General features: G+C 36.6%; 1 protein-coding gene across 1 annotated transcript in view; it reads left to right on the top strand.

The window, feature by feature from the left end:
• The window catches only part of LOC131278347 (multiple epidermal growth factor-like domains protein 6), a 47,262-nt gene that overhangs the window by 15,939 nt on the left and 15,272 nt on the right, over positions 1 to 16,051 (top strand). The window contains exons 3-5 of the mRNA XM_058296433.2: positions 4,308 to 4,436; positions 6,851 to 6,976; positions 12,978 to 13,106. Of these exons, the coding sequence (XP_058152416.2) occupies positions 4,308 to 4,436; positions 6,851 to 6,976; positions 12,978 to 13,106 (384 nt within the window). The remainder of the gene's footprint in view (positions 1 to 4,307; positions 4,437 to 6,850; positions 6,977 to 12,977; positions 13,107 to 16,051) is intronic.

Raw genomic sequence — 16,051 nt, forward strand, 5'->3', positions numbered from 1 at the left:
CCTGTCATTTTTCCTAGAAAGAATTCCTTTTTTAAATATTAAGAATATATTCTCTTACTGAAATAATATCAAAGTACACTTAACCTGGGTAGTGATTTCAGAAGGCAAGCTGCCTTGGGTTGAAGAAGTGCATCTTCTCATTCAACATGTGAGACAGGCAGGGAGCTGCTCTCTCTCTAGTCAGACTGGCCTAGTTCCAACCAACACGTGGTTAAATGTTACTGCAAGGGTTCCTTGGCAACCTCCACTGTAATTACAGGACTATGAAAAAAGGTTCGAGAAAATATCCATAAAAGGTGTAGCTGGCTCAAAAGCAAAAGTTTCAGCAGCCAAGAACAACTGGGCTTTCATGTTCTCAGAGTTGGAGTTTAGAATCAAAATTTTCTCTTGGTAGAGGTCAGAGGAAGCAAACAGACAAACTTGCAATAAGAATATTACCACTTATCCATAATTCAGAGGGCGGGCAGGTCCGTCTTAGCATGTGGCTAACATGTGGGGAAAAAACAACTATCCTATAGATGTGAAATCACCATGCTATATATTTTATGACCAGTGAGAGGATTAAAAGAGATCATGGACCCTGGAAACCTTTTATTTCTCCAACCTGAGAAACTCAATATTTATAGTACTCTCTCTGAGAGAATTTAAGGCATTGGAGTCTTCTAAAACTATGGATAGTTCTGTTGACATTATTTGGTAGAACAGTCCCACACTTGGAATAGATTGTTTTGAGAAACATGGGTCACAAAATAGCTCACCGTGCCAGGAGGAAGATATCAAGACATTAATAGAAGTTTGACTTTAATGCTGGCGCTCATGGCAATAAAAATTCAGACAGACCAAACCTTAGTCTCTCTTTTTAAGAATAAAGTAAAACTCTGTGTAATAATGGCTTAATGTATATATGAGTAACCTGGTCAAATTGCCAGAAAACAGATTCAGGCTTTTCGTTTGCTTCAGAACTATGTATTTTAGAGCATAGCCATATCCACACTCTCACTAGTTGTAAGTTTCTAAGGAAACACTGACAAATGCCATTCATGTAATCATAGTACACAGTGGCAGAGGGGCTTGCCTTCGATATTTTAACCAAATCAAAACTGTAAATTCCTATCCAAGCTTCTCCTTGAAATGAGGATGCAAGGATTGGCTGTGGGACAAGGATGGGGAAAAATAGTCACCATATAATGGAAAATAACTAAACACCCATTTCCAAAGAGACAGAATTTCCAGGGAGAAATAATTTGTAAAGGATAGAGCAAAAGCCAAGTAATGATCAAAATGGAACTTTAGGAAATGAGGGAGGGGAGACTGAATTTTATTCAGACAAGCCAAATGAAATCATTATGCCCTGGGCGTGTGTTTCCTTGTTAAATTTAGTGAACATTAGAGCATGGCTTGTGTGCATGATTCCAGAAATCAAAATTCCACACAGCTATGGAATTGGATGGGAAAGTGGAACTGTCAGTAAAATAATTTACTCTTGGGAGGGGAGAGGTTATGGGCACTTCAGTAAACACACACCATACAAATTTAATGAGTTGCGGGACTAAGAGGTTAGCACATATACATCTTTCAGCAGATGGCATACTCATTAGTGGGTTAATTTCATCAAGTTCAGTGTCCCAAATTTTAAAAAGGTAAGTTGAATACTAAAAACTGTGTGAGATTTTTCTCTACACAGAGAAAGAACAGCAAGGGGCTAGCCCATCAAATGGAAAGCTACTTCTAAAATAGTTTTCAAAATGGATTTATGTCAGAGAGGAAATACAATTCCCAAATAATTTCAACTCACAAAAAAGTTAACTCAAAATCTAGACTTTCACATATATCAGTTATTTAAATTCATCAAATAATGACAAGTGAGCTCCTTTTTCTTTTCAACTGAATAGATGCTGTTTCTTTGATACCCATGGTTATATCCATAGTTTATCATTTTCTTGTATAATGTGAACATAAATTCCACTACAGAAGATGTTGCTCTTTTCCTTACTTTTACAGAAATCCATGTCACCTTTCACTTCACAGTAGTATGACTTCAGAATTTTCTATACCTATTAATTCCCTTATTATTTTTTCTTTATTAGAATAGTTGTAGGTTTACAGAACAATCATGCATAAGAGTGTTCCAAACTGCCACCCTATTACTAACAACTTTCATTCATTGGTATGGAACATTTGTTACAATTGATGATAACACATTTTTAATAGATTTTTAAAAAATTTTTTAAAGATACACAGATAATACAAAATGTTACATTAAAAAATATAAGAGTTTCCCATATACCCCACTCCCCACACCCCCCACTCCTCTCACATTGACAACTTCTTTCATTACAGTGGTATGTTCACTGCAGTTGATCAGTACCTTTTGGAGCACTGCTACACAGCATGAATTATAGTTTACATTTTGGTTTACACTCTCTCCCAGTCCATTCATTGGGTTATGGCAGGATATATGATGTCCCGCAACTGTCCCTGCAGTATCATTGAGGACAATTCCAAGTCCTGAAAATGCCCCCATATCACACCTCTTCTTCCCTTTCTCTGCCCTCAGCAACTCCTGCAGCCTGTCTCCACATCAATGATACAGTTTCTTCCATTGTTAGAGTCACATGTCCCATGAACTATAGTCCATGGCTTCATGTATAGTGTAGTTCCATGAATTAAAAAAAAAATTTATTCTGTCACTTGCATACAATCTAACATTTCCTCTTTTAATCACATTCAGATATATATTTCAATGTTGTTAATTACCTTCACAAGGTTGTACTACCATCACCAATGCCCTCAGTTCTCTTATTATTTTAAATTCCTTTTTGCTTTTTGTTTTTTGTTTTTCTAAAGATTTACTTATTTATTTTTGCGTAAGCCAGCTTGCCTTCATCAGGATGCCCCAGGTATTGAACTCTGGGCCCTCCGTATGGTAGACAGGAGCCCAATTGCTTGAGCCACATCCGTTTCCCTTAAATTCCATTTTGGAAGCTAGATGTCAGCAGTATGCACCAGACTTCACTGTTTCAAAGCCATACCTTCAGCTTGTCTTAAGTTTATTTTATTTTACCTAATATCAAGCAATCAAGCATTGTTAAGTGTGCACATATTTATTTTACTTACTGTATTAGACACCTGATAAAAAATTTTTTTAAAATTTACATCCTAAAAACTTGACCCCAGATGGACACAAAAGAGGTACTTTCTATCTTGGTGAATGGGAGAAGAGAAGGAGACATGAGCTTTTTTCAGTCACTAATTTTGTATTTAGGTATATTTTATCAAATTTTTTTAAGTGAGGGAGAAAGAAAACTACTTGAGAGAACTGAAGAATGTTGCGCACAAAAGTAAGGGTCAGTTGAGAGTTGAAGTGAGAGTTGAAAAAGATAACCCCGAGGTCTCTTGAAACTCAAGCTTTTATGATTTTAAGACTAATATTCCAGATATTGCACAGAGCAGGAGAATTTCCCAGTTGGAAATGTTTCAAAATTAATCAAGTACTTGAATACCCTCTATATTTTCTCTAAGTAGTTATTCCATTCTTACTTGAACTTCTGCAGAGTTGAGTAATGCAAGATAAAACTTATTCCAGTCTTTCAGAAAGTATTTTGTTTTTCTACAAGAGACTTTCTATGCTAGAAGACATCTATGTCTTCTTAGTTCTTATTTTCTCCTGGTTAAAAACCCTCAAACTTTCCATCTTTTCACAGATAATGTGGTCTTCAACTCAATCCTTACCCTGATCAGTCTCCCTTCATCTGGAATTCTGGCCATTTTAAGAGATAAAAGAACTTTATTTCTTACACAGGTGTTATTATGATAGGCCACATGCCATGGACATGAATGAAGAAATCTGAAAAACTGACAGAAAAAGAGGAACCTTTCTCTATGCCTGGTTTGAATTCTTACTTATATTAAACCCAGATAATTCCAGACAAGACAAATATAACATACAAACATTAATCAAAAGAACAAATTTATCTGGGCTGGAACGAAAGAACTTGGTTTGGTAGATTGTTGCCTGTTCTAAACCATCTCCAAAGGTAGGAAGATTTCCTAGGAAGCACAAAGTTGTTCCTTATACCATGTTGGTGAGAAGCAGCAGGTACTTCTGGCTCTTTGTCTATATTTCTAAAGCATCTAAATCATTTCATAGTATTAGATAGGTCCAAGCCTTTAGTCAACAGCTTGAAAAAGATTGGAAATATCAAAGTAATTGAAAGGTTGAGTTAACCACAATTTTATGGGCATGAATTTAAACACTGACTGCTTCAACTAACAGTGCCATATATGATTTTGTTATCCCTCAACAGAGTGCCCAAAAGACACTTATGGTCCATATTGCCAAAAGACATGTAAATGCCTGAATGGCGGCAGCTGTGACACTGTGGTTGGTACCTGTGACTGTCCTCCTGGCTTCATTGGGGCAGACTGCAGTCAAAGTAAGTTACTGTTAACTGCTATGAAGTAATTAATTTGATCATTCCAACATCTGATACTGGTAGCAAAGGTGCTAAAGGGGAATAGTTAGGAACTGCCCTTAGTAAACACTGCTGTAATTATTTTACTTAATATCTTACTGCAGTAACAGCAAACTGACTCTGGTCTTATTTCAGAGTGCGATTGAGAGGTTAAATCAGGGAAGCCAGCGAGAGAGAGCCCTTTAGTCATAACCCCTCTTGCCCCAGCAATGCTGGATTCTAGTCAGGATTAGAACATCTGTTTGTCAAGATCAGAGCAGGCTGGGGATTCCTGTGTACACAATTTCAACTTCATTTGTAAAGTGTCTCAGTTTCATTTATCCTCAGCAATTTCTAAGCGAGCAGCTCCCCGCTCACCAAAAAGTAAACAGTTCTCTGAAACCGGAAGACCTTAACTACATATTACTAAAGCAACTATGGATGTAAAATTTTAGGATCCAATGCAAATTGAAGATCCCTTAAAATGTGCATGGACTTAGAAGCTATGAGGATGTGCTTAGCAAATATATTTTGCTTTTATCATCTCTACCATTTCCTAAATATTTCGATAGTTTTTGCTTCCGCCCAAATATCTATAGACATGTTCGTGCCCTTCTGGTGACAATTATATGTCACGATGAAATACTAGTGTTTGAAATCAGATTAATGATGATCTTTAGGGAAGATGGAGCAGATAATGAGTAGGCAAACACATGGTAAGGGGTGGGGGTTGTGTGTCTTGGTAATATTATATATCATATCATATCATATCATGTCATATCATATCATATTATATTTTCTGACCTGGGTATTGTTGATGAAGATGTTCACTTTATGATTATTCATTGAGCTAGGCATTTCTGTTTTGTACTATTCTGTAGATTCTAAATAAAAAGGTAGAAGAACTCTCCTAACTCTCAATAATCATTTATGCACACAATGTATAAATGTGAAATTGAGATCCCTTCATTTGGAAGAATGATAATTAAGTTTCTGATTAGGCAAGGGTACTAAATTGTTATATCTTAAGGATATCCAAAATGATTATCTTCCCCAAGGAGAAAGTTGTCTTAGTTTGCCAGGGTTGCTACGACAACTATTACATAAGGACTTCACTTAAGCACTAGGAATTCATTGCCTCAGGGATATGAAGGCTAGAATCCAACATCAAGGTATTGGCAGGGTTTGCTTTGACCTGGGGTCTACAGTGTTCCAGCAATCTTGCATCGCAAGGTGATTTCTTTCTCTCTTTTTGTCTACTCTTCTGATTTCCACTGAGTTCTAACTTGTGATTTCTATTCCGTGCCCAATTTCCTTTACGTATAAGGACTCCAGTAATAAGAATTATGCCCACCCTGATTCAGTTTTGCCCACCTCACTACCCTGCTGAACCGAGGATAAAGACAAATAAGAGAAAGTTCTGACATTAGGTAGCTGACAGCTGACACCTAGTGGATACTTCCCCTGAGAACTCAACTGTCAAGTTATCTCAAAGTGAAAGCTGACCCATAAATATCTGTGGATGGTTCTGGCTAGATCGTTTCGTGTTTATTCTTTAAGGAGAATCAATGGGAAAAAGTTCCACATGCCAATGTATCTTCGAAAGCTGTGGTTCCCCTGAACAGTAGGTATGTTTTGTCTTAAGGAAGCTATGATTTTGTACCTAAGCTCTTTCCCTTCTTTGCCCTGACTGCTAGATAGTTTAGAGTCAAATTCACAGCCTGCCTCTTGAAAGTTCAAATAATTTTGCTCTTCATTTATATGTAATGTTACCATATTTTTCTTTCATTTGATTCTAAGACATTTATTTTATCCTTCCATGCAATCTGTATTTTGATAAGACTTTCAGTGGGTTTATGGAAAAAGATGGCAGTAAAACAAATGAGTAATAAGTAAATAAATAAGTGCATATACATAATTAAATATTTGGAGATGTGAATATAATGTCTCCTATATTGACACATAGGAACATACACTCAAACTCCAGAATGGATCTTAAGAAGAAACACAGTAGAGATTATTACACACACACACATACACACATACACTGGCTAAGACAAGCTGTGGCAAAGCAAGCCTAAATACAAAGTGGGAACAGTTGAGGTTTCTACTTTGTAAGAGACATGGATAATATATGTAGGTTTTTGATACAGGTATTTGGTTGGAAATTCCTAACATCAACTAAAATCACACTAAAACAAGCAACAATTTGAATAGTTCATTTTGTTGTTGTTGTTGTTGTTGTTGTTATTCAAAGTAACTTTAGGTTGAAAAACCAAACTGAAGGCAAGTCAGTGAAGACTATTGACTGGAAAAATAAAAGCTTGGCTAGTGTAATATTTAATAAGGCAATTCTGGTTTTGTTTTACTTTGCTTTGTTTTGCTCTTTCCTGCAGCTTGTCCTGAAGATCACTACGGGCAGGACTGTGGCCAGATGTGTTCCTGGACACAGGAACAGTGTGACCCAGTGACTGGACAGTGCCAGTGTCCACCTGGCCTAATGGGATCCAGGTGTCAGCAAGGTAACAATTATTGCAGGGTCACCTTGTCCGTTGAGCCACTAACTATGTTAAACTATGCAGATTTGGTGCCAGGGAAGGTAATTATATGGACATTGTTTACAACACTTTCTTCTTTAAATGGGGATTTAATAGCATGAAAGTTCACACCCCTGTAGAGCTAGATAGGAAGTAACCTACTGAAGGGTAAATAAAAATTGAAAAATAAAAAGCAAAAACAAAGAACAATTTGTGCATATTGTAGATTTGTAGGAAATTTCAAAATAACTTGGGCTAACATTCATTAAATCCCCCAAAATAGTGCATTAGAGATATCTAACTATAAGAGCTAAAGAGTTTCATATCCTCTTCAACTTTCAGAAGTCCACTGAATACTGTAGGAAAAAATGAGAGACAGAAGGACAAAACCTGATCTGTGCTGAGAATTGCAAAACTTCCTTGTCCTAAATCATAATATGTATTATTATCATAATAATAATCAAAATAATAGAAGAGGTGTCAAATTCAGTGAAATAAAACAATCAGGGAGGATGTTGCTCTTGAGTAGGACCAAAAGAGCAGGCAATTCTCTTTTGGCACATAGGAGTAAGTAATCTAATGACCCTTTGTTGAAAATTCAAAGTTACGGTACATAGGTGGGCTGCAGCAGATTCTTGAATTCTATTGGACATCATAGACTTGCAGGAAAAATGGGAGAAAGCCAAGAAATAAATAGACATATCACCTTTTCAATCGGTACTGGGATAAAGAGGAATCTGTGGGTGGTAAGCATCCTTGTAACTAAACAGAGGCTAATGCTTCACACACACACACACACACACACACACACACACACACACACCTCAACATGTAAAACATGAAGTTTTACTCTGGGCCAAGTAGTCTCCTTACTAGCTGAGGTCACTTTTCTGGCTCCTTATCCATACTACCCTCCCACTAATAGCTGGTACAGATGGAACTTCCCTCATTTTGGAAAGAAAAAGAGATCATTCAAAGCTTTCCTTAAGTGTTTTAGTGAAATTCTGTAAGAAGCAAAAAAGGAAAAAAGGAGTAGGAAAAGCAAAATGCAGGTGATCTCAGAGAGGAAAAGTTTTGCTATGGGACAGATGAAAACATGAACCAGAATTTCTTCCTAGAATTCAAATGATATATTGAAAAAATATTCTCTCTAAAATATGAGTGCAATGCACAGATACAAGAGTTCACTGAAAAAATGAAAAAACAACAAAAGGAAATGAAAAAGTAAGTGACAGCACTCAGAAAAGAAGTGGAAATGAAAATTAAACCTAACATCATATAAATGAAGGCCACATTGAAAATAGGTAATAGGAGAATGGAATCTGCTGATGTCATAGCCAGAAACATGGCTTGAGGAAAATGAAAGAGATGAAATGGAAAATGAAATAGATGAAATGGAAAAGAAGAGGGAGAGAAACATGTAAGTGAAAGAGAAAAATGTTCAATATAATATTCAGTGTTCTCTTTCCTCTGAAATAAAAGAAGATCTGAATCTATACAGCAAATGCATATCTTCAATCCCTGGAAATACTAGTTATAACTACTGGGAAGTCCCCAAAAGATGACTTTTCAGGATAAAACACTATGTACATTTTAAATTTTGGTGAATGTTATCAAATTGCTGTACAAAGAAATCTGCATTCTTTTCCTCTTACTAAGAAGGATTATCATTGTGTCTATTTTCTCATTTTTTTACCAACCTTCCATTTCTTAAAATCTTACTAACTTTACTAGATTGCATAGATAAGGGAAAAGTCCACTGGGCATATAAGGAAAAATATGACATCATTTAAGAGGGGTAAAAATCAGTGTGGGTTCATATCTCACAGCAATCTTCATTGTTGGCATATGATTAGCTAATGCCCATTAAGCTCTTGAGATAATATGTGGCCCAAGCACTTCGCACACATTTAAACTGTTGTTCAATCACAATGTAATATCAAACAAACAACTATTTTTAAACATAAAAGATTGCTAGGATTATAGTTTGAAAAAATCCATTGGAAGATAATTTTGAGCAACCAAGAAATAAGTGGAGAATCTCTGGGAGAAAAAAAGACTATTAGTAAGCATTAAGCCCATTTCAGTTATGGCTTAGTTTAAAACAACTGTGAGAGTTTTGGCCACGTGATAGAAGATCAACATTATAAATTATGATAATGTAGAGATTTTAACATAAATTTTATAAGCCATGAGCTGGAAGGGGCAAGACAGTGGAAGAGTATAAGTATACTGATTTTCTCTTTTTTTCATCAAAGCTGGTGGGGGGATAGATAGATCTGTGCCTAAACATACTATTTAAATAAGTCAACTCAATGAGTCTGTGTAAGTATATAAAGGTTAATGCTGGAACTGAGAATTTAAGAATGAAATATAGCCAAGTCCAATCAAACAGGAAGAAAAAGACCAACAAAGAACTAATTTTATTTAGAAACAAAGACTTCTTACAAATCAACAAGAAAAGTATGTACAACTCATCGGTCTTGTCTTAGTTTGCTAAAAGCTGCCAAAGTAATATTCCAGAAATGGGTTGGCTTTTACAGTGGCAATTTATTAATTTAAAAGCTTACAGTTCTGAGGCTGAGAGAAAGGTCCAAATCACGGCAGTAGGTGAAGCTCTCTCCCCAGAGATTGTCAGTGCTCCTGACCTCGTGTCACACACCCGGGCTCAGGGGTGATGCCTGCTGTCCTGTCCTTCTCCTCCCTGTCTCATTGCTTTCAGCTTCAGCTGCTCCGCCTGGGGCTTTCTCTCTTGGCTTATGTAGATTCCTCTCTGCACTCCTGTGGTCCCCGTTCTCCGTACTTATCCCATAAAGGACTCCATTGAAAGGATTAAGACCAGCCCCGGCCAAGCCTTAGTGAAGTAACCTAATCAGATGGTGCCACCTGCAATAGGGTCACACCCCAGAATGGACCAGTTTTGAGAACATGATTTTCGGGGAACATCATGTTTCAAACTACCACAGTCTTATGAAAAGATGACGAGCTTCATGCATAATGTGCGAGATCAGCTTGAAAACTGAGCATGTATATCATCTTCGCCTATCAGATTTTAAGATATGGAAGGTTGGTTAAAAAAAAAAAGAGAGAGAAAATAGGCACAATGACAATCCTTCTTAGTAAGAGGAAAAGAATGCAGATTTCTTTGTACAGCAATTTGTTAACATTCACTAAAATTTAAAATGTACATACTGTTTTATCCTGAAATATCATCTTTTGGGGACTTCCCCTACAGATGTAATGTTTATATGAATAAAGACTTATATAAGTATAGTCACTGCATCATTGTTCTTAGTAGCAAAATATTTTAAACAGCCCACTTTTCCATCACTCGTGGAGTGGTAAGGTACATTTTGTTAGAAGCAATAAATTCATATGCAGCTGTTTTTAAAAAATGAGGTAGAGCTATAGATGGTCATTTGGAAAAATCTTGGGATATTTTATTTATGGGAGAAAGCAAAAATTTACAATATATATCTATGCTCAACTTTTAGATTAAAAGGGAAAAGAGGAAAAGGAGATATACATATATAGACTTTATCAGGCAGAGAGTACATCTGGATAGATTCAATTATTTATATATCCAATTCAACAAATACTGATTGAATGCCTGTTTAAGCATGTAGGGTAAAATGCATTCCCTAGCAGGGAAGAGAAATGATAAACAATAAATATAATCTAGAGTTTTAGAAAAGGATAAAACCTATAGCATAAGCATAAGTAGAGTGATATGATTAAGTCTCTTGAAAGAAGTGTGGGCTATAATACAGAAAGAAATGTATTACAATCATGCTCTTGAGATGGAACCTGCAAGACTGGGTGCAGGGAGGGAATACCTTTTTCCATACTATACTTTTATATACTGTTTGAAAGATTTATTATATAATTATATGTACTTTTAAAAAACCAGTAATTTATTTACAAAATTCTATGTGAATATTGTCCTACAACTTAGACCTGTGGAAAGAAACATTTCTAGCCTCTCCTTACTTTTCCAGTTATGTATGATGTTCCAAATCTTGGCTTAGTGTGGTAGCAGTATATTCATGGATTCTTCAGTTGCATCAACTCATTTCCACATATAGAATGGAAAATTAACTAACCTACTGACTGCTGAAGATGGAGTTGTTTTAGGGAGTCAAAAGGAAAGTTTATTTTAATAGTATCAGACTCAGTGCCACAAATTCTGCTTATCTTGCCTTAAAGGTAAACCAAAAAGGAATAATTGACAATTAAGTTAACCTATTACATATGTGATGATGACTCAATGACTAATTATAAAACTATTAACTGTTATTTTAAAAAAATAAAGATCTTTCTTTCATTTGTTCCCTAAATTAAGTATAGCTATTCAGTCAAATATAAGCAAGAGAGAGTTTTGTGGATTGAATTCAAGTGCCTGTCCTGCTGTGTATTAACCAATGCCTTTGGGCAAGTTAAAAAGCAAAATCGTTCTAACGTCTTTCCTGCAGTCAGAATAGAAAGAACACCAGATTAGAAGTCAACAGTTCCAGATGTGAATCCTGCTTCTTATCCTAATTGCTCTGTAAGGCTGAGCAAGACTTCAACCTCTGAGCTTCAGTTTCTCAACAGTAAGATAAAAATACTGTTACCCACATCACATGGGTATTTGTGAGCATTAAATGAGATAACTCATGTGGAAAGTATCATTATGTAAAACGACTATAAACCAGAGATCATAAATGGCAGGCCCTTGGCCAAATCCAGCCACAAATGTGTTTGAGTTGGCTGGCATGGTTTTGGCCTCCACAGTGTTGTAAAACAATGTTAATTAGCCAACTTTCAAAGACTGGATAATTTCATATAAAAATCTGGATTTGGGGTTTTTTTTTTTTAAATCCTATTTTCTGGCCCATATTTTTCATGGCAAAACCAACTGAATGTGGATAGTGGCTATTCCCATGATGGAGGAACTTTGTTCTCCCATTGGCCGCCCTTCTCTTCATTCAATTATTTTCTACCTGGCACTGAAGGAGAGGTTCAATTTTCCTTATGCCTGATCAGCTTCATTCGCTGCGTCCTAACTTCTCTTGGCAGTGTATTTTGTGTATTTTGGTTTGCGTCCCCCATCATGTATGCTGAAGTGCTTTACAGATTTCAGTACAAAAGTATTCAAGAGCATGGGAAGCAGATGTGGCTCAGGCGACCAGGCTCTGGCCTACCACATGGGAGGTTGCTGATTCAGATTCCAGTGCTTCCTAAAGAAGACAGGGAGCTTGTGCAACGGGCAGGTATGGCAAGCTGACACAAAAAGAGACACAAGAAGGAAAAACATAATGAAAGACCCAACAAAGCAGGGAACAGATGTTTCTGGTGCCTCCTAAAGAAGACAGCAAGCTGACATGACGGGCAGGCACAGTGAGCTGATGCAACAAGATGACGCAACAAGAAACATGGAGAGGAAAAGCATTATGAGACACAATAAAGCAGGGAGCAAAGGTCGCTCAAACAATTAGGCACCTCCCACATATCAGAGGTCCTGGGTTCGGCTCCCAGGGCCTTCAAAAGAAACAAGGAAGATGAACAGCCACAGCAAGTGAAAAACAACTACAAGGTGCAAATAAATAAATAAATAAATAAATAAATAAATAAATAAATAAATAAAGGAAATCTTAAAAAAAAAGAAGAGCAAATTGCTCATCTCTTTTCTCTATCAGTTGTGAAACCAAATACTTAAAATGCTCTTGAGCCTAATCAGCGTTTGACTGTTGCTTGTTCACTAGGGCATCTCCAGGTCCAAAAGTGTGCTGGGTACCTAGTGTGAGTTCAATAAATATTTACGGAATGGATGAAAACAATGAATGAATAAAGGTGATATCTTTATTACCTTGAGGGTGCATCTGAGTAGTTTGTTTTAATTTTAACATTATGTTACATGTTTGCAATATAAATACGGCAACTCTAGTAGACAAATGTTTCCTTATATGACATTTTTATTGTTTGATATTTTTAATTTTTACAACAGCATGTCCCCAGACAAGATATGGCCCAAATTGTGACTTAATATGCATTTGTAAAAATGGTGGCCTTTGCAATCCTGTGGATGGAAACTGTACTTGTGGCCTTGGATGGACAGGAAATTATTGTGAAAAAGGCAAGTTGACTACTTCCTTCTGCTATGCACTAAAAATCTATTTTAGAACACACTACCATTTGTTGATAAATTACAGTAAAGTCCTGTGAAGAGTTTGTTTTCCAAAAAGTTCATGCACATTTTTTGAAGTTTGATTGCATTTGCAGTATAAATAGTGTTATGTAAATATAGATTTTGTTTCCAGAATATCACACAAAATCTCCTAAACCCCGTAAGTAGTTGAAATAGTAATAATTTGAAAGAGCTCCTCTGAGACCTAAATCCCACACCTCCTCCAGTTTTTAAGCTTGAAAGAGTTTGTGGACACAAAACCCATTAAACCTTGGCTTTCTAAGCATAGGACTAAAGAACCTCAAACCCCACTGAGGCTTGAGGCCTGCAGAGTAGAGGATGTGGGGCCCTGAAAAGGCCGGTTCACATAAAGAGTGGGTCCAGCTGCAAGAGTGAAGGGGAGTGCCCAGGAGCAGAAGGTTCCAAGTGTCACTTCACTAGGTACCACTGTATATGAAATTTCATTTAAAAATGATAGTCATATACATCTGACCTAATATATTATGTACACTAAAACATATAGAGAGTTTAAATGGATAAAGAATGGTTAAAATTAAATACTGATCATTGTTCTAATGTTTTCTTCCCTGAGAGCATACACGCTGGTTAGGAGCTCTCTATTGGAGGAGACAATGTCATGCTTTGGCGAAATTGAGAGCAACGGCCCTTGCAGCAAGGTAAAGAGTAGATGAGACCATAGTGCCAGGGGAGATCTGAACTTTGAGCACCTTAGTGAAAAAAAATCCACAGTGGACTTTTACCTACATGGTCTCAACTACGAGTGCTATGGCTTTTTAGACTGGCAGCCCTGTCACCAATCATAATGGGTATGACTATAAATCATTCATCATCACTAGCATAACTCATGAAACTTGCCATCTTTGGCATTGCAGAAAGTGTCTTGCAATGGGAGTGGATAGAGGTGTATGCCAAGCCAGATCTGCTAATACCATATTCTGTGCTTGAAGGCAATTCACTGCCTCTCAGTAATTTGGTTACCCCATCTGAAAATGAGGTACTGAACTGAATATTACATGGTAGCCTTTCTAAATCAAAGTTCAAGATCCTTTTTCATGGATTATTTTTAAAACATGGATAGTCTCCCCAATTCAACAGAAAGAGCACTTATCTTGTGGTATTTGGAATTAATAAATCAAAGCAATAGGATCTTTAAAAGATAGTATTTTGGGACCATATTGTTGTTTTTTAATCCTAATTTGAATAATTCTCTGGCATTTAGAATGTGAGATATTTTCACTGCTGATAGTATCATTCAAGCTTTTTATCTCTGAGAATTTCAAACATTAGGAAAGTTAAGAGAATGATATGATGGTATGTATCTATCTCTCAACTTCAAAAATGATCAATTTATGGCTAATCTTGTTTCACCTACTTTAAACTACTTCCCCCCTCACAGCCCTATGGGATTATATAGAAGCAAATGGCAGACATCATATAGTTTCATCCATAAATATTTCCATATGGATCTCTAAAAATAAGACAACACCATATCTAAATTTTGAAAAATCTATTATAATTTCAATTAAGTCCAAACTGAAAACCAATAGAGAAATATGCCTTTTTAAAAATTCAAGAATTTTCTTTTTTAATGGAAATTTTTAAACACATATAAAAACAGAGAGAACAGTGTAAGAATCCCAATTTACCCATTACCCAGCCTTAATAATTATCAATTCATGGTCAATTCTGAAACTCCCCTCATTTATTTCAGAGAAACTCTCAGGCATCATTGTATTTCATCTATAAATTATTCAATATGTACCTTTTAAAATATAAGTATTGGGAGGATTGTGGGAAGATGGCAACAGATTAACAGACAGCACTGAATGCTCTCATGAAAACAATGGGAAAAGAGCCAAAAGCTGTCTGAGGAAACTGCTTTGGGGGTCAGCAGACCAGAACAGTGTTACACAACTTCCAGGAGGGTGAGTGGCAGAGAGAGGAAAAGCCAAAACAACACATGTAAGTTACCAAGCCCCCATGGTGGTTGAGGAGGGCTCCCCTCTCCCAGTCCCAAAAGTTTAAGCTGGGGTAAAACATCTAGGTCACTGCAGCCAACTGAGAGAAGAGCAGATATCTTCCTTCCTATCAGCTCTTTCAAGGGGAAATGGAAGGGATGTCCGGGGTACTTTTCTTCAGTGAATTTGGCCCTCAGAGCCCACTTTGAATCTCAGATCTGGTGATACAACACAGGGACACAGGAAAGCTGAGACTGAAACACCTCTGTGGAAAGTTTCACTGACTAGTGCCATCTGCTGGTCAGTCTGGAAATTGCATGGACAAAAACACTGTCTGTATCCAACCCCTGGGAGAAAATCTTCACCCCACTAGTGAGTCCCTGGTCTGATTTTGAAAACTTAAGATGGGAAATTTTAAAGACTGAGAATAAGTTGAACAAAAAGCAATGAAAAGCTGTGAAGAAAAAGACAATAGTCAAGAGAGAAAAATTAACCATCATAGTAAAGTCACCAACATATTCAGATGCATACACATCAAAAAAAATTACAAGCCATACTAGGAAACAGGAAGAGATGGCCCAGTCAAAAGAACAAACCAAATAACCTGAAGAGATACAGGATTTAATACAACTAATCAGTGATAATCACACAATTCTCCTAAATCACTTCAAAGAATTTAAAGAAAATATGACTAAAGAAATACAAGATATTAAGAAGATATCAGGAGAACATAAAGAACAATTTGAAAGCCTACAAAGAAAAGTAACAGACCTTATGGGAATGAAAGACACAATCATTCAGATTAAAAATTCATAAGAGGGAAATGGATGAGGCTCAAGCAATTGAGCTCCTGCCTACCACCTGGGAGGTCTGTGGTTTGGTTCCTTGTGCCTCCTAAAGAAGACAGAGAGCTGG

This window comes from Dasypus novemcinctus, chromosome 4 (assembly GCF_030445035.2).
Source record: "Dasypus novemcinctus isolate mDasNov1 chromosome 4, mDasNov1.1.hap2, whole genome shotgun sequence".
NCBI classification, from domain to species: domain Eukaryota; kingdom Metazoa; phylum Chordata; class Mammalia; order Cingulata; family Dasypodidae; genus Dasypus; species Dasypus novemcinctus.